The sequence below is a fragment of the Rhea pennata genome, chromosome 1 (assembly GCF_028389875.1).
Source record: "Rhea pennata isolate bPtePen1 chromosome 1, bPtePen1.pri, whole genome shotgun sequence".
In the NCBI taxonomy this organism is placed as follows: domain Eukaryota; kingdom Metazoa; phylum Chordata; class Aves; order Rheiformes; family Rheidae; genus Rhea; species Rhea pennata.
This window is the reverse complement of record NC_084663.1, coordinates 93,635,231-93,658,496: the sequence shown is the minus strand read 5'-3', so window position 1 is coordinate 93,658,496 and position 23,266 is coordinate 93,635,231. Positions and strand designations below refer to the sequence as shown.

General features: G+C 40.7%; 2 protein-coding genes across 3 annotated transcripts; one reads left to right on the top strand and one right to left on the bottom strand.

The window, feature by feature from the left end:
• Positions 1 to 86: 86 nt before the first annotated feature.
• BLZF1 (basic leucine zipper nuclear factor 1) lies at positions 87 to 9,536 on the top strand. 2 transcript variants are annotated; one of them, XM_062595619.1, is made up of 7 exons: positions 87 to 156; positions 2,041 to 2,101; positions 3,269 to 3,705; positions 4,394 to 4,593; positions 6,278 to 6,406; positions 7,037 to 7,256; positions 8,092 to 9,536. In XM_062595619.1, exons 2-7 carry the CDS (start codon positions 2,083 to 2,085, stop codon positions 8,269 to 8,271), a joined length of 1,185 nt encoding a protein of 394 aa, XP_062451603.1. In that variant the 5' UTR covers positions 87 to 156; positions 2,041 to 2,082; the 3' UTR covers positions 8,272 to 9,536. The 2 variants fall into 2 exon arrangements, with proteins under 2 accessions (XP_062451603.1, XP_062451611.1); XM_062595627.1 differs by lacking the exon at positions 87 to 156 and adding an exon at positions 969 to 1,012.
• Positions 9,537 to 10,732: 1,196 nt separating this feature from the next.
• Positions 10,733 to 22,803, bottom strand: CCDC181 (coiled-coil domain containing 181). The gene is made up of 6 exons (XM_062572190.1): positions 22,723 to 22,803; positions 16,745 to 16,905; positions 15,219 to 16,193; positions 12,555 to 12,701; positions 11,760 to 11,914; positions 10,733 to 11,095 (listed from the first exon to the last, which is right to left on the bottom strand). Exons 2-6 carry the CDS (start codon positions 16,880 to 16,882, stop codon positions 10,933 to 10,935), a joined length of 1,578 nt encoding a protein of 525 aa, XP_062428174.1. The 5' UTR covers positions 16,883 to 16,905; positions 22,723 to 22,803; the 3' UTR covers positions 10,733 to 10,932.
• Between the last annotated feature and the right edge of the window lie 463 nt (positions 22,804 to 23,266).

Genomic DNA, 23,266 nt, shown 5'->3' with positions numbered 1-23,266 from the left:
CCCCGCGCGCGCGCACGCGCAGCGCGGCCGTTGGGCGAGAGGCGGGGCGGGGTGGTGCTGCGGGTGCGCTGCCCGCGCGGCCGGAAGCGGAAGCGGAAGCGCAAGCGCGGGCGGGAGGCTGTGGCGGCGGGCGTTTGGGGGTGCCGCGGCGCTACGGTAACGCTCCGCGGCGCAGTGGGGGCGGGGAGGGCGCTGGGGGCCGTGGCCGTGGCCGTGGCCGTGGCCGTGGCCGGGCTGGGCCCTGAGGCCTTGGGCCTGGCGGCTCTGGTGGCCGGGCGGGGAGGGCAGCCCGGTGCCGCCTGTGCCGGGCCCGCTGCGTCTCCTGCGCTGTTGCAAGGCCGGGCGGAGCCGCTGTGGGCGGCGGCGGAGCCGGTTTTCCCCATCGGCGGGTAACTCTCAGGTCGGATGTAACGCAGAGCTCGGGGGCTGAAGCGTCGTGTGCTCTCGCTTCGCACCCGAGGAGCTGCTGCCAGGTCTGCAGGCGGGGGTGGGGGGTGGGGTCGGGGTCCCCACGGTCCTCATGGATCGTGACTCTGCCATGTGAATACCGGACCTTTTGGTAGCGGTTGCCACGCGTGGGATCCTGCAGAGCGTCGCATTAAAACGGGTCTCTTTAAAATCGTTGAGAATTTGCAAGTAAGGGCACATCCTTTTATGTGTTGCGGATGTCTTCCTGGAAGGTCCAGTGGTTACAGCTCAACAAACAGCAAAGTAACTTTGCCTGTAAGAATGTAGTAAAAAGACAGTATGTGCAGAGACTTGCGTTGAGACTTTCAACTTAAATACCTAGGGCCATTGTTACAATATGAACAATGAAGAAGCAGGATCGTTGGCCAGTGAGCTCAAATGAAGCAGTGAAGACTAAATTCTCATTTTCAGACTTGTGTTGAGTACTCTTGCCTCTTTCTGAGCAGCTGGGTTCTTATTATGCTCTCATTTTCCTCAGATGAATTAAGATCAATCAGAAGTGAATGAGCAGTGGTGATGACTAGCAGATCAGGATATTTCTTGAGTAAGATGTTCCTGTACATATAGCTTGACTAAACTCAGGGAGGGAAATCTGTTTTCGTTTTCCCTCTGGTCGTCAGATAAGATGAGCCTACTTGTCACAAAACAAGTCCTGGATCTAGAAGGCTGGTGGTAGTGTGTTCTCTGTTACCATTCTCTCTTCAGAGCCAGGAGCTGTAGCAGAAGAAGCCAAAGAAGTTGTAGTTCAACCTCTTTGATTAGGAGTAAAATAAAAGGAGCTGAGGACTCTGGGAGATGTACTTGAGAGAACTGAAGCAAGAAAAAAAAAGAGGGGGGGGGATACACCAAGCTGAAAAACTGACATAATTAGTGGCAGATCCTAGAAACCTGGAAAGTGGCCTGGAGAGTTGGGAGTGGATGGAGCTGGGTGGATAAAGAAGGAAATGGCCAGGATGGCCATTCTGAGGGCACAGTTTTGCTGCTGGTTTAAATTAAGCATGTGCTGCCGTGGAGGGCACTGACTCCTGGTTTGGCTGAGGATTGGCTCTGCCAGAAAAATTCTAAGTGGATGAGCAAACTGGACTGAAGCAACTGTGCAGCTGCCGTTATTTCCTCTTCACCTCTCGGTCTGCCTTAATCAAAGTGTGGGATTTCCCTTTCTTGAGGTTCTGTAGTGATAAAAGATTATCTCTATGTGATCATGAAGTTTACCCTGTGAGTAAGGTGAGGGCTAACTCAAAAAGGGGAGGGACTGGAGAGAGAAATTTGAAGAAGGGACACTGGAACTGAATGGGGAATGAGATAAGAGTTGAAGTCCAGCTCTTGTGAAAGAAGAAACAAATGGAAAGAGTCCCATAAGCCGCCTTCTTTAAAGTCTTAAATTTGAGGGGGTTTGCTTTTATTTGTTGGGTTTTTTTTCCCCCCAGATTACTTAGTGTTCTTCATCCCTCAGCTAAACAGGACATCACTGCTACTGAACTGGAGTTTAGAGGCTGTATTAACAAACAGGGTAATTCAGGATTAACTGTCACTGTAATAAACACCTTTTCTCCCCTCTCTCTTCTTCCTCAGATTTATGTAGTTAATAGAGCTGACCACTAAACTAGAAAGAAAATGGCATCTCTAGGAAAGGGTAAGTGGCTTTACATACCTTTAATCCTGTCTGTCTAAATGTTATTTTAACTTGAATTCTAAAGAGCAAAGCTATACTAGACTTCATTCATTTAAAATTGTTTTCATATTTAGCTGTTAGGAAATAGTTATGTGACTTCATAATTGCACTGAAAAAGGGCTGCCTGAGTGGAACGGACATTTTAATGTGGTTTCCCAGTCTAGATTTTTATGGAAAACAAAGTTTGTCGCTTGTGTTGTATCAGTCTGTACACTTGTCTGTCAGTCCTCCTCTAGTTTTTAGATTTGTGCGTACTGCTTCAGCAGCTTGAGAGGCTATAGGGCAATGCAATCACACAACTACAGCATTTTTGAAAATTAGTATTTGGATAGAGGACACAGACTTGCATTACAGTCTATGTTACACGGGAAAACAGCATGTCTTGCTACGTTCTGATAAACTTTCTTGACTAATTGGCATTATGACAGTGAGCGAAGATGTTTTATTATGGTAATGTTTGATTTAGCTTAAAATGTGACAATTTTAATGTCTGTGAAGTTTGTTTTTACTTATCATGCACATTTGAGAATTAAGATCAGTATGTGGTATTTTTTGGGTAGACTGGCGGCTATTGTTTAGAAATGAAGTGGAAAAGTTTGGTTGGCTTTTCTTAAACCTTCATCTGGACAACCAAAAGACATGATAATAATACTTGAAGTCTACTAAACTCCTTTAGTTGTTAGCAGCTGTATAGCTAGTAACTGCTTTTTATTTAATTATGTTGTTTTTGAAAGGAGACTGCTCTAGCTCTATCAGCTCCCAAAACCTGAAGTCTGCTTTTGGTCTATAAGTAGTATTTCAAATAAATTTTCTCCTTACTAGCTCTTTTTCGTATTTGCATCTACCTGCTCTGGTATGTCAGCATGGAATGAGGATTAATAAAACTCAGATTAATGACTGGGTTTTTGTATTAGTGGTATTAATGAACAACACAAGATTGAGCAGATGATTTTCTGTCTAGATTTCTGACTTGTGCTTGATAATTGCTCCTGGAAAGGATTGCCTTACATATGTGGTGTAAAATCAAAATGTTTAATTTTGAAGTACAGAAATTGAAGGCTGAGTTGCAGTGAGCCTGTAACAAAATAAAAGATGGTAACCTTTTCCTCCACTGCTTCTAAATTTTAGTTGACTATGCCTCATCGCCCATCCGAGGACCTGGAGATGGCATGGAAACAGAACAGGCAACTGAATCAGTAGAAGTAATCACTGGAGCCCACACTACAAACCATCACATCCACCACAGCCCACATAAACAGACAGTCTCTTCCCTGAGTCCTGGCGTTTTGCAGCTTGGGAAAATACATGCTGCTAAATCAGTGGAGATTGAAGCTGTTCGTATATTAGTCCCCAAAGCAGCTATCACCCATGTTGTTCCAACTAAAAATGCTAAGGTAGCTAGATCAGTGGGACATAAAGGAGACACATTCCATCAGTCAGATGGAGCTGCAGATCCCAAAGAACTGCTAGAACTTAAAAACGCAGTAGAAAAGCTAAAGAATTCAGAAAAGAGGTTGTTACAGGATAAAGAAGGCCTCTCTAATCAGCTGCGTGTACAGACAGAGGTAAGAAATGAAAGATTTTGCAGGGGTTGCTTTCACACAATTGAGTAACTTTAGTTTCTTTAGACAGTTTGTGAAAACAAAGAATTCTATGCCTTGTAATAAATACTTACACTTTCAAACTTACCAGCTAAAATACAGAGTGGCATTGCAATCTCAGTAGTCTAAGTAATCTAAGTAGTCCAGTGTTTCTTCTCTGCCAGCAGATAAAAGTTTTGACTACTTAAAGTGGGGAGAAAGCTGTTAATGGGCTGCTGAGAAATGTACCTTTCATGAAAAAAGATTTTTCTCCTCAATGCAACTATTAAGTGAAATACAGAATAAAATGCATGATTTCTACCTAAAATTGCCTTTGGATAGCTTGTTTAATCCTTCATCTTGCTGAAACTTTCCTTGTTCCTTAGAGCAAGCTTTCATTCATCCTATTTGGCCACTGCTATAATTCAAATAAGGATGTGTCGAACATGTATTAGTCTTAAGTGTTTATGCTCACTGGAGTGGATCATGAGGCTTAACGCACTCTGCATAAGATGTGTCCCAATCTGGAAAGAAAAAGGCAATTTATGGTTACATATTCTCAATAAATTATAGTGCATTTAGAAGGTAGAAAGTAGTCGGTTGGGGGTTTTGTGTTTTGTTTTGTACTGTGGTGATAAGTAAGCCCCTATAAGATAGTCTGATCTAATTCCAGGTAAATCGGGAGCTGAAGAAATTACTTGTTGCTTCTGTTGGGGATGATCTGCAGTACCACTTTGAACGGATGGCTCGTGAGAAAAATCAGCTGATCTTAGAAAATGAGGTTCTAGGCCGGAATATGTCTCAACTATCTGAACAATTAGAGCGGATGTCTATACAGTGTGATGTGTGGCGAAGCAAATTCTTAGCAAGCAGGTATTTTCTCTTACAGAACTGTTCTAACAGCGTTCTCCTTTAGTCTTCTATTACATACGCTCATCGCAATGTCTGTGAATGTGCATATACACACAGCGGACAGCCGCAACGCTATACCAGCAGCTACTCTGAAGTTTGAATTTATGGAGGTGATACAGAAAGAGTAATCTCCTTATAAATCCAAATAATTCAACTTTTAGAAGGAAATATAGTGGGTCCTAACACTCTAAAATCTTAACTGTAGCTTCCTTCAACACAGGAAGAAAAGTTCTTATTTCTCATAGAACTGTGTCCAGTTTAGGGTTTTAAAATTCTTCCAGGACAACTATCTTACCCATCTTAAAGATAAATAGTTTTTTTTCTCTCTCTTCCCAAGTGTGATACAAGTCATTTTTTTAATTAGTGGAGTTCTTGATTTGGTTAATAACTCTGCTTACCATGGTTTAGGGATCTACTGGGAAGGGCAGCTCATTATGGAAGAGGAGGTTGACCACTTCATTAAAGATTGATTGGTTGTGTTACTGTAAAGAAACCTACTGTTACTTTTGTAACCATAAAATAACAGGAAGTGAGAATCAAGAGCAAATCTTAAGTTGGTGTCAATGTCAAAATCTTATTTGACAGTGGATTAGACTTTTAACTTCCAAAGAACAAATGACTTATGAAGATAGTGAATTATGATGCTGCAAATAACATTCTGCAGTTTTTTGATCTTCTCCTTTGCTCAGATATAAATACCTTAATTTTAATCAGTGATGCTTAATGCATACTAAGAGAAGGCCTTACTGCTTCAAGGAAATAGGAATAGAATGGTCTTCTCCTTTAAGTTGCTGGCCTTAAACAGTCTTAGCGTGCAGAGTGAATGGTAACTAATTGGAATAGTCCTAGCTAGGCTATCCTAATTTAACTTATTTCTTTGGCATTAATAGCAGCCTTGAGACAGAGGATGCAAGTTCCTTCTAGAAACACCGTGACAGTGTGGAGATGTGCTTAGAGCAAAACCCTTTGATCTTGTAATTTTCTGGTTCATTTAGGTCTTGGATTTCTTCCTGGTAGCTTTTAAATGGCAGTCTGGTTTTGCTTTTTACAGCATCTCAGGTATTGAAATACCTGATTGAGGGATAAGTAAATGCTGAATCTCTTGAGGGCATAACACAATACGAGAGCAGTTTTCTCATGTGTAGCTCTTAAATGCAGCTGTTTCCCCTGAGAGCTGAACTGCAGTGTCTAGCCGTAGCTTCTAGATGAATATGGAACAAGAGAGTACAGATGAATATGAGAAGCTGTGATTACAGCATACTTGTGAGATCCATGTCAGTAAAAGAAAATGTGTTCAGCTTCATCTGTCAGGATACTAGTTCACCGTGTTCACTTACCCAGTGTGTTTTAAAATGTCTGTTATTACATTTGTATAAAGTGACATAAAATTATTTAAACTTAGCAGATCAAAATGTAATGTAACATTGCTAATATGGTCACTTCCTGTTCACTGTAGTTAAACAGAAATTGCTCTTAATATATCTTTTGTTAAAAAAAATAGGCTGATACACACCCTGCATGGGGGTGGGAACAGACAGCGGTTTAACCATTAGTTTGAGCTGACGAATTATTGTCTGTAGTAGAATAAAGCTGACTTTTTAAAAAAGTGCTTATTTAAACTACTGACTGGAGAATTCTTTTGCAGGGTTATGGCTGATGAGCTAACCAATACCAGAGCAATTCTGCAGCGTCAAACCAGGGATGCTCATAGTGCAATCCAGGACTTGTTGAATGAACGTGATCAGTTCCGTCAAGAAATGATTGATACACAGAAGTATGATTTTCTTTTTGTTTTTTTTTTCCCTGAACCATGGGAACATTCATGCCTCCATGCAAACTTATAATGTCTGTCTGTTTGGCTCGTTCTGTAGCCTAGAGTAAACTATTTCCACCTATTCCTGGCATATTTAACAAAATCAATTATGCTGACTGATAGTGCAGTCACTTTTCAGTCTCAGAGCTGAAAAAGCCAAAGTAGTTTTATTTTTTTTTCATAATCTTCACCTGGAGATGGATTTTTAGGAGTCACATGCTGTGGAATTGGCATGTCTCATATCCTTCTTGAACTTTCTATTTTTAATCACTTACTGACTTGATTTGAGGTTTTCTGCATCTCCTTCAAAGATGAGTATTCTTCTGCCTACGTTGACTTTTTTTAATGCTTGTTCTGCCAGATGTCAGATAGGTTTCTATCTCACCACTATTAAAAGTCTGTGGTGATGAGTCTGTGGTCTGTCTTTGGAGAACAGCCTCTTCGCCTCCTTGTCTTTAAATACTTAAACTTACTTTTTTGATCAACATTTGACTAGTGCAGTAAGTTTTGGAAAGAGACAGTTGCTTTAAGTGGGCTGATAGTATGGAGTACAAAAAAATCACTAATAGCACTATCTTCCTTTCTGCACAGACTGCTGGAGGAGCTGATGGTTTCTCTTCAGTGGGGGAGACAGCAGACATACTATCCTAGTGCACAACCTCACACTACAACAGAGCTAGCAGCTGTGAATTGCAAGCTAGCCAAAGCTGTAAGCTCACATCTTCTTGGAAATGTTGGCACTAATAGTCCAAAAAAGACTTCAGTGGCTGTGGAGTTTTGCAGTAGCCCTGCTGAGAAAATGGCTGAAATGGTAATAAAAAATAATTAAAAAAAGACTTTGTATAACTCAATCTGTCAGCACAGGTGCCTGTTTTCTGAAGTACAAGGTTGCATTGTGAAATGTCTGGTCTTTATTAAAAGCTATATGCAGGGGCAGCGTGCTGAAAAGAGCTGTCTGTTTGCTCTTTAAAAAACAAACATGGAAGGATAAGCAGAACATCATAAAGGTTGTGCACTGTTGCCTTCTCTGCTAGCACTGCAAATAACTGGGTCAAAATTTGTTTGAAGTTAGTGTGTCAGGAGGAAGCCAGCTGAAAATACTCAGCCGAGTTTTTAAAAGCTGAATGGGAAAAGAAACCTAGTTTGGGTGGGAATAAGTCATAACACTTCGGAAGTAGTTTCTGTTGTCCCCAGAATAGTTTTATTGATAATGAGTAGAAAGACGGAGAATCCATATGATTATCTTTCAAGATGAGGTTCCACTGCATGAAATTTCATATTTAAATAGCAAACTAAACTAATAGTTTAGTCTGGAAGCAATTGAATAATAGTTGAGCTGTAGAGGGCGCACAGTGCCTAGTTATCTAGTATGTTGTTTTTACCTGTTTAGTTCATCTCTGCTTAAAAAAAATTTTTTTTTATTCTCCATAAAATTGTGCCTTGAATTTCTGATGGACATTACTAATCTGTAAATACTACTTAATGCCCTCATCTTGAAGGTCTAGGTAGATGCATACTTAGTTTTCAATTTGAAACAAAGTTGAAAAACCTTACTTTTGAGCAGAAATGTTTCATTGCTATTACGGAAAAGTAAACTTCATTAGACTTACTGGATGTTTTTTCATTATGAATTTTTCCTTCTGTAGGTGCTACATGTACTGGATCCAGTTGCATGTACAGAAACATCAACATCTTTTTCTGAGACATCTCCTTCTTCCTTTCTTTCCACAAAGAAGAGTATTGGAAGGTTTCATCCATACACAAGATACGAAGATGTAACTTTCAACTGCTGCAACCACTGCCAAGGAGAGCTGATAGCCCTTTAAAAACACAGCCAAGGCAGCTGCACATGCATTCTTTCTGAAGAATTACACTAATTGATATTCAGCAAGCTTCCCTTTTTTTCTATTTCTTTCCATGAAGGATGGGTTTAGCATTGGAAATGATGCAGTGTCTGCTTCTCTACCTCTTGAGGGTAGGGGCTAACAGGACTTCTCTAGCCTCTTGGGATACTACTTCTACTTTTAAGGCTGGAAATCTACTTATTTCTGTCTACAAATGCAAGACCAGAAATGTTATGCCAGTCCAATAGAGCACAGATACCCTTGACTATTTAAGATTTATAGCCATATTAGAAAATCTTAATCAATTTCTGATCAGTGGGAGACAAAAACCATACTTAAACTATACCAAAGTAAATGAAGTGCTAAAAGGTTATACTAAAGAAAAGAAGAAAAAAAAAAAAGACAATGGAATATAGTCACCTCCGTGTGCTTTTTTTAATCTTTTCTAAAGTGACAGGCTCTTTTCAATTCTATGTTCAGCCTGTTAATTTTAGTAATAAAAAGGTGTGTGTGCAATAAGTTTTCAGAGCTGTAAGTTCTGAAAGTAAAAGCGTATTAATCCTCCTGACAAGAGGAGAAGAGAGAGATTGAATGAACTCTGGCTATAATATATAAACAGAAAATGGTTTTAAATGGATTCTTGAAGACTGTGAAGTGAGATTATTCTTGTATTTGGGTAAAGCTAAAACAAGGGCTTGCCATGTAGTTCAGCTTCCAGCATCAGGCTGGGGCATAGCTGATCCTCAGCAAAGACTGATACACCTTTGGTGCATAGCGCTGAAACCTAAACTAGCTTGAGAGCTCAGCCCTTGCCCAAAGTCTTCCTGGATGTTACGGAGGGCTGAAGATCAAGCACTAAGTTTGCACAAATAGTGATAAAAAAAAAATACATATTTTTTTTTTCACTCATCGGGCTTTATCTTGATGACACTGTTCAAAGAAATATACTAGCAGATAGTCTGCTAGATCTGAAGTCTATTTTTATGTTGTGAAGTGATTAACTAAAGAGAGGAAAGTTAGGACACTGCAAATACGTATTTTAATTTTTCTCAAATTTTCACTCAAGTTTATCATATTCAGCTGGTAGCCCTCTAGTATGGTGAATCAGATACTATTTAAACAGTTTTTCTTTAAATCTCATACCGTGATGTGGTTAAGAGTGTAAGTTACAAGTTCTTGCTATTTGTGGCCATGCCTTGGCTTGTACAAAAAAACCTTTATAATAAACTTTCTTTGCATATGTTCAAGTTACCATTTTGAACTTGATACAAGTGGGATATTTTTGACCGTTTTCTCCGCAGCTTAAAGGAACTGTATGACATAAGAATTATGACACTGTCTGCTGGTACTGGTCTGAGGTAGTGAACTGAGATGCTCTTTCTTTTCTCACCACCACTAGGGAGATGCTGTGAACCTTTGCAACTATTTCCTCTAGCAAGCACTTGCTAAACAGAAAAAGTCATTCAGTCGCTGGTGTCAGTGGTAAGTACAGCGGGAAGGCATTTAATTAGCCAAACTTGCTGTTAACTCGGGTGCATCCGTGTCCTTTTACCTATGCTGGTAAAAGGTGCAACCTGGTGCCTTTGGTCAAACAGAGAGCAGGACTCTCTGAAGATGGTTATAGACAGGTTCCAAAATGGTAGGAGAAAAATACAAACGGCAAACTTGTGTTGTCCACACTGTAGTCCCTTCTGTTGTTCCTGTCATTTATCCCATGTTCTGAGCTAAAGACCACTTACGTCCTGGATGGGGTTCAAGACACTTCCTGTCTTTATCATAAAGACAAGGTCAGATCACACTGAACTGTAAGGAAATACATTGGGGACATAGACACAGCTGGACAGAATGTTCCTCATCGTGCAATAACTTTATTACTTTGTTAGTGATCTCAGCCTGTTCTCTGGTCAGAGTTCACAATATTAAAGTGATGCAGTTATTAAAATGATTTAGCAAACAATGTATACTGGTATCAAGGAAGCTAGATTACTTGTAAGGGTTTTAATTCATGCTGAATATCATCTTTAACTTCACAAAGTAGGAAACTACTGAATAGGGATCTGTCAGTCCAGCTAACAGAAGTATGTTTCAAAAATGTTGCAAATTCATGTACTTGATACTGATAGCCTTCTGAGACCCCTATCTTGGAACTAACATATTCCACTGGTTGACAAATAGTAACAGCTAGTCTACCAATCAATAGAAAATGGTATCTTAAAGATTCAAGCCACAGCATATTCCAACAGCAGGAAGTATTGTGCAGTTTTCACAAGCAGCAGCAAATAGCAAATTAATCCAGCAAAAATTCAACATTTTACATAAGAGCCTGCATCCAGGAATTCATGGTGGAGTTTGGTATAAAGTGCTTTTTAAAGACAAGAATTCGTATTGGGCACCCTTGCATATAGATCTTGCTCATTTAGATTTGGTCAGACCAAGACTATCCCTGAGTTATGCATAAAAGCAGGCTTTTCAACAAAAAATACAAATAAATAGGTAGTATTTATTCATTGTCAGTGAAAAGAATTATTAAACTTGCTTAAAAGCTTTAAAACACCACAGAAGGTCAGTAGCTATAAAGAGCAAATGCTCAAGTATAGAAAGTAAAAGAGCTGCCACAGAGAAGTGTGTGGTTACATCAAACCTTCAGCTGTAATGGTCTGTGAAGCGAAAGGATTTAGGTTCTGAACTAATGCAGTGGATATTCTGCAACTGTTTTGCTCTTCTGGCTTCTAACCTAAGTTGCCTTACTCGCTCTTTAGCTGCTAGCTCTTCTGCTCGTTTTTCTTCTCTCTTTCTTTTTAGCCATCTGTGGAGGGGAAAAAAAAAAAAAGACTAGAAATACTGACAATGAAAAATAAAAACTTTTATCTGAGCCATTCACAGGATGCTAGTGCCCATTTAACTAACAATCCCACCAGATGCCTAGAGTCACCTTGTCCTGCAGCATATAGCTTATGTGTTACAGCTGAGCCAAAGAGCCTGCCGCTCCCAACCACAGGCGGCCCTGCTTTTCTATCCCAGCACTCCTGGTTCTGCACCCACCTTTCTTTCCCCCCTTCATTGAGCTGACTTAAGCCACAGATGGGGGGGGGGGGGGGAGTTGTTGGGCTACTTTTCTGCCTGCTAAATGAACTGAATCAGCACAACTCTTCTCCGTAAGAGGCAAAAAGGTGATAGAAAAGGAGCTCCCTTTTTTAGGGCAAGCAATCCATTAGGTCAGCCCAAACCTTTACAAGTAATTTGTCAAAAAAAAAAACAGTGAATAGACAACACCAAGGAACTGATAGACTTTTGCTAGGATATAAGCTTATAAGGATATTTTCATACAGAAAGTTAATAAGGACTTCAACAGTAACAACGTACTGTAAACTACGTTCTAAGTTGATTATGATTATTTGTCTAAGGTGATAGACTACACAATATTCAAATATTCTGGTTCCCTAGGAAATAAGAAGAATGACCATACTCACTCTTTAAAGGCTCTGTTGCATTCTTCTGTTCTTGGAAAAAAGGTCATGCCCTCCGCTTGGCGTCTCAAAAATTCTATCTGTTTTTCTTTTATGCGTTCTTGGTGCTTTTTTTTAAGCCATACCTTGAAGGCTTCTTCTGGATTCCTGTTCCTCTCCTATTTAAATAAAAGGCATAGGCCCACAAGACTTACCATTAAGTGACCTTTATATTAATAATTTTTTGAACTTCCCTAACATCTCCCATCCACAATTGGGAAACATGCTTTATGAGCAAACTAGAGCACATGCTAGTTTATCATGGAAAATATGTGAGCAAGCATTCAAAGTAGTATTTTGAAAAAATACTGAATTTAGTTTTTCAATCCCATCACTGTCAGATGCAGAAACTTTAGAACAGAGCATCTGAATCTTAGGCTTTTGGTCATCATGCGCATTAACTTGCTTGCCAAACAGCTCTGATGGTAAGGAATACAAAGGGTTCCTCTGCTCATTGTTCACTCCAGGGTCCAATGAAGTTATTCTGCTACTGAAAAACAGCATCACTATGTCTTCTGTAAATGGTGTTATGGCTACTAAGTTCATGTATATAGCTTGTATGACACAAGCCACCCTGCTAGCAGAACAACTGAACATGAAAGTCAATCTAGTTCTTCAGGAGAAACAATATAACAAAAAATATTTCCCATCAGTTTGAATTTTCATACACTTACGTAAGCATAAGAGCTAAGAATTTGGGGTTTTTTTCTATTTAACTGGAGCACTATAAATCCTATTTCTACATTTGAGAGCTCTTACTTTGCTGTTCAAGTCTTCTAGCTCCTTTGCACGCCGAATTCTCTTTTCTTCTTGCACTTGTTCTTTTTTCTTCTGCAACCAAGCTCTAAAAACCATCTCATTCTCTCTTTTCTTCTGTTCTTCTTGTTCTCTTTTCTGTTCTTCTTCCTTGCACGAAATTAAGAGTGAATAAATTTTTTTTTTTTTTTTTTTTTTTAAATAATCCTCTTGATCTGCAAAGGCCTTCATTGTCACAGTGGACAACAAGCAAGTTGTTTGAATTTTATCTGACATACAAAAACGCTAATGAAACTGGAACACGTGCATTAGGTTGTTACTATCTGGCGTAGCACTTCCCCAGTTCAGGTTACAGTCAGATGCTTTCAATGGGACCCTTTTTTGTGATTATCTCCATTTCATCTCACCTCACAGGCATTTCAGTAGAAACAGGTTAAGACTTTTAAAATAAGATCTGTCCAACAGCTCTGAATGGCTTTAAATCAGTTTAAACTGACCCATTTTAAAAACAAGAAACATCACAGGCTTGCTATACCACTAAACCCTGAAGGATTTTTAACTATCTATGGACTTCAGGCACTAGGTTATAGATAGGAAACTTTTCTGGACATGAAGTTGTAATGTATTAAATTAGGGAGGCACTAATAGCTTAACACTTTTCTCAAGCTTACAAAAATGGATTTATTTTTATAAAACTGAGAAAAATTATGACTAATGACAAGTGTCCACAAGCAGGAGAAAACATTTCAAGTGATGCTACAGAAAGATACCAGGGCATTTTACCAGGTTTTGATTCTCTGGCACAGAACCTATAATCCCAGTTAATTTCAACACTCAGAGAAATCTACTCTTCCCTCAAATAGACGATATTCCTCTCACTTACATGCAACTTTCAGACTGCACCCTCCAAATTTACAATTTGTATTTACTAGGGGAAAAAGAAGGGGTGGGGGGAAGCAAATAGATTCCAATAATCTCAAGTGTTCCCTGCCTAGGAAACACGTGTGTTATACGTGTCATCAGTTCCCCTTCAAGAATGAAGAAATAAAGTAACACATTTTTACCTTTTTCATAAGTTAGCCAACAGAGGAGGAGATGTAGCACACTGTATCAGCACAATAACCTTCCTTGCCTCCACCATATTACTTGTTACCTTAAATACATACACCTTAAATACATGGATCATGCTGTCAAGAGACCTAATCTTGTTTGCACATGCAACACATACTAGTGTTACTGCTAACATTTCATACTCCTTGTTACTGAGCTAAGTCTCAGCAAACTTGTCAAAGAAAGCAGACTTGACCTACTTTCCTGGATAGAAAGTAGCCTTTCAAGCTATTTAGCTTATGTTTAAAATAACTGTCTGGAATCCCAGAGAAGCGTGAATGGTTTGTGTAGAATCTGAACTGCCTAAACTGTTTTGAATGAATATTCAAAAACAGAGTTTCCTGATGTGATCACTACTATGTTCACGTGGAATGTCTGAATTGATCAAAATCTTGCTTTTAAAAAACAAATATGAAATCTTTAATATCTTAAATAGCAAAACAAGTCACAACATACGCAGTAAGCCACCTTTTTGCAATGGTATGTCCATAGTGCAAAGAGAAGCAAAATAGCTACATTTTTTAAATTTCTCATAAAGATTTCTGAAGCACCTGTCACAGCTCTCAGGGGCTGACTCTTCTACTAACTATTATTTTTCTGAAGAAGGCACTGGAAAAAAGAACTAAAATGTTTTGAGGGTTTTTTTCAGTAGTGATTTGATTTCCAAAATAGAGTTTACATTTTTTTCTTTTAAATTGCTGACCTAAGCAGACACAAAAAGAGTAACTATGGTACTTTGAATATTTTCTTCTTCCTCTCTGTGTAGTGCCCAGGTAAAAGCAAGTAAGAAGGAAAAGCAGTATCCATAAAGGAGGAGGAAGGAAAAAAAGAAAGAAAAAAAAAAAAAAAAAAAAAAGACTGCAACAAACTAATCAGGAGAATTTACTACAATATGCATCCACGTAAAACCTTTATACGAAAAGAAGTATTCAGTTACACTATCATTTAACATGACTTACCTGCATGCATCTTAACCAATCAACAAGGTGTGCCCCTTTTGAAGTCAGTCATATCTCCCATACATGTTGTGCACACACCCCCGTCTTGTCCCTAGTTCTCACAGTCATTCTGCTGTCTAAAATCGTAATTTATGTCTGAGCACTCTCCCATACAACAATTACCTACCGCATACTTCATTAGTAGCCAAATGTGCAGCTGCATTACTGTGGTCAATGCTAACCTTCTGCATTGTAGTGTAATCAGTAGGGGTGCAGTATCATGCACTTTCTAGATTCCTGTAAACTGTAGGCCAATAATAGAACTTACGCAGTGAGTCAATAAGCAAAAGCAGTAAGCACAATATGGCAGAAGAAGGCATATTTATGAAGGATTTATTAAACAAACATTTAATTTCCTCTGTGAGCAAGGCATGACCCTGTGCCACTATATTCCTTTTTAAAGAAAGGAATTTTGAGAGATTCTGTATAGACTTTGGAGAATTATTATTACTGCCTCTTTTACCACAGAAAGATGGAATAAATACACTGAACACATGGCTCGGTGAAACAGAGGAGTGTGATGGTCACTGTGATCTGCTTGATGCCTCTGTATCCTTACCTCTTTCCTCAGTTTCTCCTTCCTTTGTTCTAACTGCTTCCGCAGCTCTTTTTGCCTGGGAGAAAGACAGTAAGTGGAATTTCTCAGAGGTGTATTTGCAGATTGTGCTCTCTGTGGAGTCTTGCGTTTTCCTGGACTTCTTGTAGCATTGATGGCAGAATTTGGACGACACTTAGGGTTAGATGGAGGCTTAGGGAAATACGCAGAGTCTTCTTCAGCAGGAGAGGAAGAATGTTCTCCTGCTCTTACTAGAGATGCTTCCTTCATTCGAGACACAGTGCCAGAAGAACTGTAATGTGAAGATTTGGGACAAGTATGCTGAGTTTCAATATCAGTGAAAGAAACGCTTATTGGGGGCAAAAAGCCCTGGCTTTCAATGTCATGTAAACTCAAGAGTTCGAACTTTCCATCTTTTTCCACTAGGATCTTCCCATCCTTCTGTTCCTCATCATTGCCAGTATTTGGTGAAAGTGATGTGCTTTCCCATCCCATTTCATTAGAAATATGCAACTGAGATAGCCTATTTGAAATATCATCTCCTCCTGCAAGATCAGCTTTATAGACATCAGCATCTTCTACAGGAGGAACTTCAAGATCTACCAACATATCCTTAAATTTTAATTTCCGTTCTCTATTCTCATCCACAGGAGCCTGATCCTCCAGTAGTTTGTTGGCTTTTTCAATCTTTTCCAATATGTAGCGCTTTATTTCTTCCTCCTCTTCCTCATCTAGCTCCTTTTCATTTTCAAGCTTGGAGTCCTGGATAGAGCATTCACTATCAGTGTCAGATACATGCTCTTCCTCTTTATCATCAGACCTGGATTCTTCATTGGATGGACTCACTTTCACATCTACATTTGCCTCAGAAAGCCGATCTATATTCTCTTCTCTTTCCTCACTGTCTTCCCCTTCCTCAGAGTCCTCCAAGACTTTATCAATTACTGTGTCAATATCCTCTGCATTTTGTTCAGGATTCTAAAAAATTAAAAATTACTCTCAGTCTATTCTCCCAACAAATAACAGCATCAAAGAAAAAGACAGAAAAGCACAAGAGAGAATAGCAATACTGATTATAAGATAGGCTATCAAATATAGTTAATATCATAACCAATAAACTTTTTGGCACTAACAACTCTTTTGCAGTTTCCCCATATTCTCATCTACATAAAATTTAATAAACCACAGCTTGAGCAGCAAAGTGATCTGTGACAAAATAAAAACAGAGTAATGTGAGTTGGAAAACACTTAAAGGAACCCACACTGCAAACAGAAGTATATTTGAACCAAATATATTCTTTTCAACAAACACTGAATTTTCTGAATTAAGGTAATCACAACCAAAATAACTGTTCATTGAACTATTTTTCATTATAATTCCAAATAACCCTCCTTGTCCAAATTCAGTGACTGTATATATATACATTTTAAACCACATTTCAAATCACATTGAATTCTATACTTACAATTCCAAATATCATTCTTTTGGTCTTCTAAATAAAATAACTAGCATTTAATTTAACAAATACCTCTCTTTCACCAAGGTTTTCTTTTTCTTCTTCATTAATTAGCCATTCTAGGTCTTTTTCGAAGTCATCCTCATACTCTACACTTTCTGTTATATCATCCACATCTTCTGGATTGCCTTGGTCTTTCCCTTCACTCATTTTGGTGGTATGTTAAAGTAATACTACAAAAGGAGAAAAAGACTTGTTTTAAGACACTAGTGACATACAAAAACAGAACACTGATATCTCTCACAGCACCCACATAAACCCTGTGAGCAATAGCAACACTACTATTTAGATAATGCCACAGCACCTCCGAATTAAGGCTCATAAATGGTTTATAAACATGAATGATTTTTTGCCTTTCCAGCTCCAGCTCCTAAATGGAGATTTGAGACAAAGCAAACCCACATCATTTAATGTCTGTCTTGCAGTAAATCTTTGGCAAAGCAAAGATCAGAACTCATGATCTCATGACTTGTAGTTCCATGCTTCTTTTAAAGAGATGATTCTTTTATGCTTATTAGAAGCACTATGAGCTTCCACTGCTCTCAGCCCTGTTTTTCATTGTTGCTTTACATCTGCCTGTCCCGCCTTACTTTAAGCGAATCTTAATTTGTTTAAAGTTATATTACAAGGTTGCAGGATGCATAAGGCATAAAAGAAAGATCCCTGGTATAGTTTATGGTACATCAAATCAGGAGAAAGTTTACCATCAGGACACATTAAATTGAGAAGACATTAATTACGCTGATGACACAAACATTCTGCTAGAGTCACTGAACATTTACAAGCAGCTAGCTTTCAAACCATATCATCTACACTAATATTAGAGAGGGAAAAAAGGTCACACAGACACCAATTAAGACTGTTGGAAAAAGGTTGCAGTTTCAGTTTGAATTTCCAAAGAGGACAACAGTGGGAAATACTCAACAACCAGTTAATCGGGCTGGATATAGTCATATCCATGTCAGAACTGAAGAAGAGTCACTATAAAAAACAACATCTTTTAAGCAACCTTTGGACTGACTAGTGCACAGGTGCCAACAGCTCCTGAAGAAGTGCTTAAATGCCAGTGCCTGGAGATCCAGGCTGACTGCCTGACATACCAGCCTCTGCCCAGCTCACGCAGTTGAAGGCATCTACCTGCACCTAAAGGCAAGAAAGGGTTAAAGACATGTGGAGATACACAGACTAGGTAGCTGATGCTGCTCTTTTTACAGCTTTACCATATATCATTCCTTCCCCAATTTGTTCATCACTGTCTACAAAAGCAACATAAAAACAGGAAAAGTTGATGATTCAAAAGTGCCTCTTTTCTTTTTACCTTCTGCAGTATGCTGGAATTTGCCACTTCTAAGAACCTCTCTTGCAGGAGAAATCTGTCTCATTTACAATACACTAAAAGATCACTCTCTGAGCATCAGCATATGGCAACATAGTATGGGATCTAAGAATTAGCTCTGACCCAGGATAGCACAGCAAGCTGGCTGCTGCTCCTTATGTCCTCACTGTCTGATCCACCCTGCCAATCCAGACAAGACAGGCTGCACCTGGACTTCCCAGCTGTCTAAGCATTTTGTAACTGTGGCCCCAAACAATGACTTCCACTCTCTTGAAGATGCTGCTTATATTACTTCAAGCTTTTTTTTTACGTTCCGATGAGCACCTTTGAATTCTTCATTCTTTATTCCCATGAACACCGACTCACAGCCTTGCCTTTTAAGACCCTGTATTCCACCCTTGGCAAGAATGTTGCCCTTTGTGACCTCAAAATTTAGCCAAGTTAAGAGGAAAGAGTAGTAATAAACCTGGTAACAAACTTCGATGCAAACTTCTTTATGCAAAAGCTTACCCAAACTTCATAGAAAATCCCCTTTTTGTTTCATCCCTATTTTGTCCAAGGAAAGGAGGCAATTCTTCCTAAGTTTCAGCTTCTTTTTTAGTCATCATTTGTCACAATAATTATTTATTCACACTAGGTATCTCTCAGGTGAAATTTCCAGTTTGTTCAAATTGTTGTCTTGGCTTTCTGTATCATTTCTATTTCCATCACTCTGTCATTTGCCATCTCAATCTTTTTGCTTACAAGTCCGCCTACCATCACAAGTACCTATGTTTTGGATGCTAGTACCTACCTAGGTTCTAAATGGAGATTACTTTGCTCCACCACATACTCAACACAAAAGAGACACTCCTCCTTGCCTTAGTTCTAATTATGGGAAGCGATTACATTCAGCACCCTACAAAGCTGAACTGGCTTTTAATGAAACAGGTTCATGCCAGTATGAGCCACTCTGCACAACTACTGAACACAATTCATTTATAATACATGTAATAAAGGACAGCAGTCTCTTCTGTTGTAAAATAATCATGGCTGAGCAGGTATTTTTGGTTTAAGGACCTTCATCCATAAGACCCTGAATCATCTCCTCTTCTATTCATGTTCTTACACAAGAAAGTGCTTGAACTTTAATAATGGGAACCAAAGGTACCCTAAACTTAATTTTTCATTTTTATCCACTTATATTTAATTTTGGGGGGAGCAGGTGGGGAGGGGAGACATATGCTGTGACTACAAATTCTTCTGCAAAGCTAGTAACACGTCCACATGGTTATATCCATGCACAGGCTAGGCAGAGTTACTATAAAAACCCCATGGATACTGTCACTGGCATTTACTACTTTGTCTCTTTGTACAAAAATATATATATATAAATACATATATAAAATTTTATAAAAATACATATATAAAATTTTATAAACATATATATATATATATATATATAATTTTATAAATATATAAACACCCAAACCGTACAATTTTACTGCGAGGAGCATACACCTGCGCCTCAGGGCCTCAGCTCCAACACAGAACGACGATCTACGAGTACTCCCCAGCCGCCGGTTTCCAGACCGGTGCTGGCCAACGGCAGCTGCTTCTGCTCGTGTAAACCCTTGCAAGCCAAGGGCCCGTAAGCTGTCAGGCGCGTCACGGGGCTCTCTCACGGTTACGGTGCCCACGCGAAAGCCCACGCAGCTGCGCTTCGCATAAAACCGCGCCACACGCGACGCCAGAAACCGGCGCGGCCCGGCAGCGTCGCCATGGCAACAGCGGGGACCAGCCTCCCCCCCCCCCCCCCCCGGCCGGCTCACCTTCGCGCAGCAACGGTCATCGCCGACAGCGGTCCCCGAAGGCCAAACTGCCCTCCGCCGCCCGCCGCCTTTCCCTGCCGCCGTCGCCTAGGTAACAGCGGCCCTGGCGCTCTCGCGGGGCGGCGCTGCCCCGTTGCCGAGGAGACGGGCCTCAGCGGCGGGGCGGGGCCCGCCGACCGTTGGCAGCGGCGCCGCGCTGCCATCCCCGGCAAAGCGGGCGCGCAGTCGCGGAGCCGTGGCTCGACGCGGCTCTTTATCTCCTGTCTTCACCTCTGAGGTTACTTTACAAGGAACGGTGTTTTTGAAGACATTCCCTCCCCCCCTCGCCCGCATTAAACACTTTCCTCGGAGCTCAAGGGTACTTAATATTTGGAAATTAAGAAAAACGAAACAGAAAAAACCCTAAGGGCAGCACCCGTAACTGCGGTCCTCTGTACCGCCGCTGTCACACAAGCATGCATTCAGGATTACTACCAGTGATTTAAAAGAGGGTTTTTTGTGCCTAGACAAGCATGTTTCGATAGTATTAAATTATGCATCTGTTTGGCACTGGCAGCGTTTCATGTCTCAGCTTGAGCGCCACTAGTTTTTGTGTTGTATTATTCATGCCTTGAGTGATAATAAGCAATCTGAGCAGGCTGGAGCTGATGAGCTCAAAGCTATGCGTGTCAAAACGCGCTTTCATTAGTAAGATGCGCTCTCCTTCCCCCCCCCCCCCCCCCCAAGGACATGCCCCTCTGCATTAATCACATATCACTTTCAGAACTTTGAAATGTAAAAATAAATAAATAAGTAACCGTCCCAGTTCAAGGAGCTGACGTATGGAGGACAACTGGAAGTCAAACAGAAAGGCCATATACTTACAGCGAGCGAGTGACGGGTTTACATCAAAGACCCGTCTAGGGGGAGAAAAACAACGAAACAAAAATCAAATAAACCCCAGAGGTTTTAAACACAGTGCCTCTGTGATTAGCTGGCCCGAAAAGGGGTTGCACGGCAAGTAAATGAGCCGTGAAGCATGTAGAAAGCTCTTTATGGACTCGAAGCCCTTTACATGAAAGGGGTTATCAGAGGCGTGAGGCGGGAGCTGTTGTTGCTAAGCTCCCGTGAGGCTGGCGAAGGGCACAGAGCTCTGCCACCTGTTTTTAACAGAGATAAAGTGGCATTTGAACAGCAGGCTAAGCCGCCTGATCGCTTGTGAAAGGCTCCTACTACACAAAAAATGCAGTTTTTCTGCAGAGCACCCACCCCGCTACAGAGTTAATGTTAACTGAAGAAAACGTGGGCAGAAACCAGCCATGAAGAAATTTAGTGTGGGCATGAAGGGAGGCTTTCAAACTCTCCAAGCAGCGAGGCTAGAATTAACCTTTCATTCAAAGTAGTAAGGGGCAAATAACGAAACCGTTTCCAGCCGCAGCTCAGCAGGGGCTCTGCTTTGTGAGGGGCTCTGTCATGGGGTGGCCTGTAACAGCTGCAGTCTGGTCTCCCTGACCTTGGGGTTTCTTCTAACCCCACGTCGAGGGGGAGAAACAGGCTCTCGGCGCTGTTTTGGGGGAGCAGGAAGGGCTCCCTTGGATATGCCCCTGAGATAGTGCTACACCTGCAGGCAATGGCTCCACCACGGACCGTGCCCAAGGTCATATATTTATCACATGCTTGAAGACTAAACACCAAAATTCTGATTTTCTAACTCTCACAGACAGGGAGCTTTGCCAAGTTCATAGCAGACTAAAACAAGCTGAAGGCTTTGGTGCAGTCCCCAGTTCTCTTTTACCGTAAGACCCTGTTTCATTTCACAAGCCACTACCTACCATTTCATTCAAAACAGGTGCTCTATTCCACTTGTAATAAATTCCACTTCCTTGTAACATGAGAATCGGACCCAATTGCTGAAAGATCAAGCTATAATGCATATTGATAATAATTTCATTATATTTTCAGATCAATCTAAATGCATGACTGTGTTAACCGTTATAATGTTAAATCTAGCATTTCCAATGTTCCTGTCTGTGAGAGAGTTGCACAAAATCAGTTGTGGAGAACAAACACAATGAAAACTATAGCTGAGCAAAGAGACTCCAAGGATAGGCTCTAATATGTTGCTTGCTCTTTTCTGTGTCATTAATCAGGTACTGTGTTTACAGAGCACTGATTTATGCTGAGGAAATACATTTCACAGGTAGAGGCTGCATAACACTTTCAGGGTAGCACCTTAATGCCTTTTGTATGTTTTGTAGGAAATAGCCTATTTTACTCGCATCAAAACAGAGGCAGAAATGGTCCGAGAGATTTGCTGATAGGCATACAAAGTAGCCAGGCACAGGGAAACTGCAGTATTCCCAGCAGGTGAGCACTTGCCTGTCCCTGTATCAGCTTAGCACACCGTGCCAGGAACCTGCCTGCCTTCCCATGATGACTGATGACTGATGTCAAGAACAGCTAGGTATAATACCCAGTGTTTTCCATACCCTGCCACATTCTGTAACCAAAATCCCTCTCCTTCCTTGTACTTAACTACAGTCATGCTCCTAAAGAAAAAGCAATCACTTCCATACTGACCCCATCCTTTACCCCCAACGGCACAGCTGGCTGTTTCACACCCACACACAGCCAGAGGTTAGCCCAGCTGTAATCCTGCAGTAGCCCTGGAATCCAACAGTGGGTGGTGAACCCTGCAGCAGCCTCCAGGTCTTAAAATTTATTACTTTTTGGACAGAGTTAAGTCTAGCACCTGGCCTCTCTCCCTAATAAAGATCCTATAATAAAGTTCAAGAACCATGCCAAGTCTTACCAGCACTATGGTAGTCTGGAGCAGTATACATGAATCCAGCTGTAATACTTACCTTGAGTAGCCCCCAACATTTACTGGAGCCCAGAAACAGCTGCAGCATCCCAGGGATGCATCCCTGCCGCACATTCCATTTACCTCATCTCCATCAAAACATGTTGCGTGCTGTATCTCTATTGCAGGGAGTTAAGCTGCTTGGCAGTAGCTGTGCCTCCTTTTTCAGCTCTTGCTGTATGCTGTTGCTTGACCACATGGAAGCATGCGATGGGAGGAGCAAGGAGAAGCACCACGGTTCACAGGGACCTGCTTTGCTTACTGACAAGAGTAGTCTCAGGATTCTCGACACAGCACCTTTCATCAGCACCAGAGAGATCAAATGCCTGTGTCCATCTTAAATAGTAATGCTACATCTCTTGTAGCTAGCAGTTACCTTCCTGCTTTATATATAGACTTTAATCCCTTGCACAGTCAAAAAGCCCCTGGATGGCAGTAGCACTCAGCAAATCAGATAAGAGTCCCCAATTAAGGATAATTCTTCAACTGGCAGAAGAAAGAGCAACTGCCCTATTCTGGTTTTCTGAGGTGAGAGTGGTAGTGTG

Coding starts and splice junctions, on each gene's coding strand:
- BLZF1 (XM_062595619.1), top strand. Junction 3,706..4,393: donor AGCTGCGTGTACAGACAGAG/GTAAGAAATGAA, acceptor ATCTAATTCCAG/GTAAATCGGGAGCTGAAGAA. Junction 6,407..7,036: donor GAAATGATTGATACACAGAA/GTATGATTTTCT, acceptor CTTTCTGCACAG/ACTGCTGGAGGAGCTGATGG.
- CCDC181 (XM_062572190.1), bottom strand. CDS start 16,882: ATGAGTGAAGGGAAAGACCAAGGCAATCCAGAAGATGTGGATGATATA. Junction 12,702..15,218: donor AGGAGAAACTGAGGAAAGAG/GTAAGGATACAG, acceptor ATTTCGTGCAAG/GAAGAAGAACAGAAAAGAGA. Junction 11,915..12,554: donor TAGAAGACTTGAACAGCAAA/GTAAGAGCTCTC, acceptor TTATTTAAATAG/GAGAGGAACAGGAATCCAGA.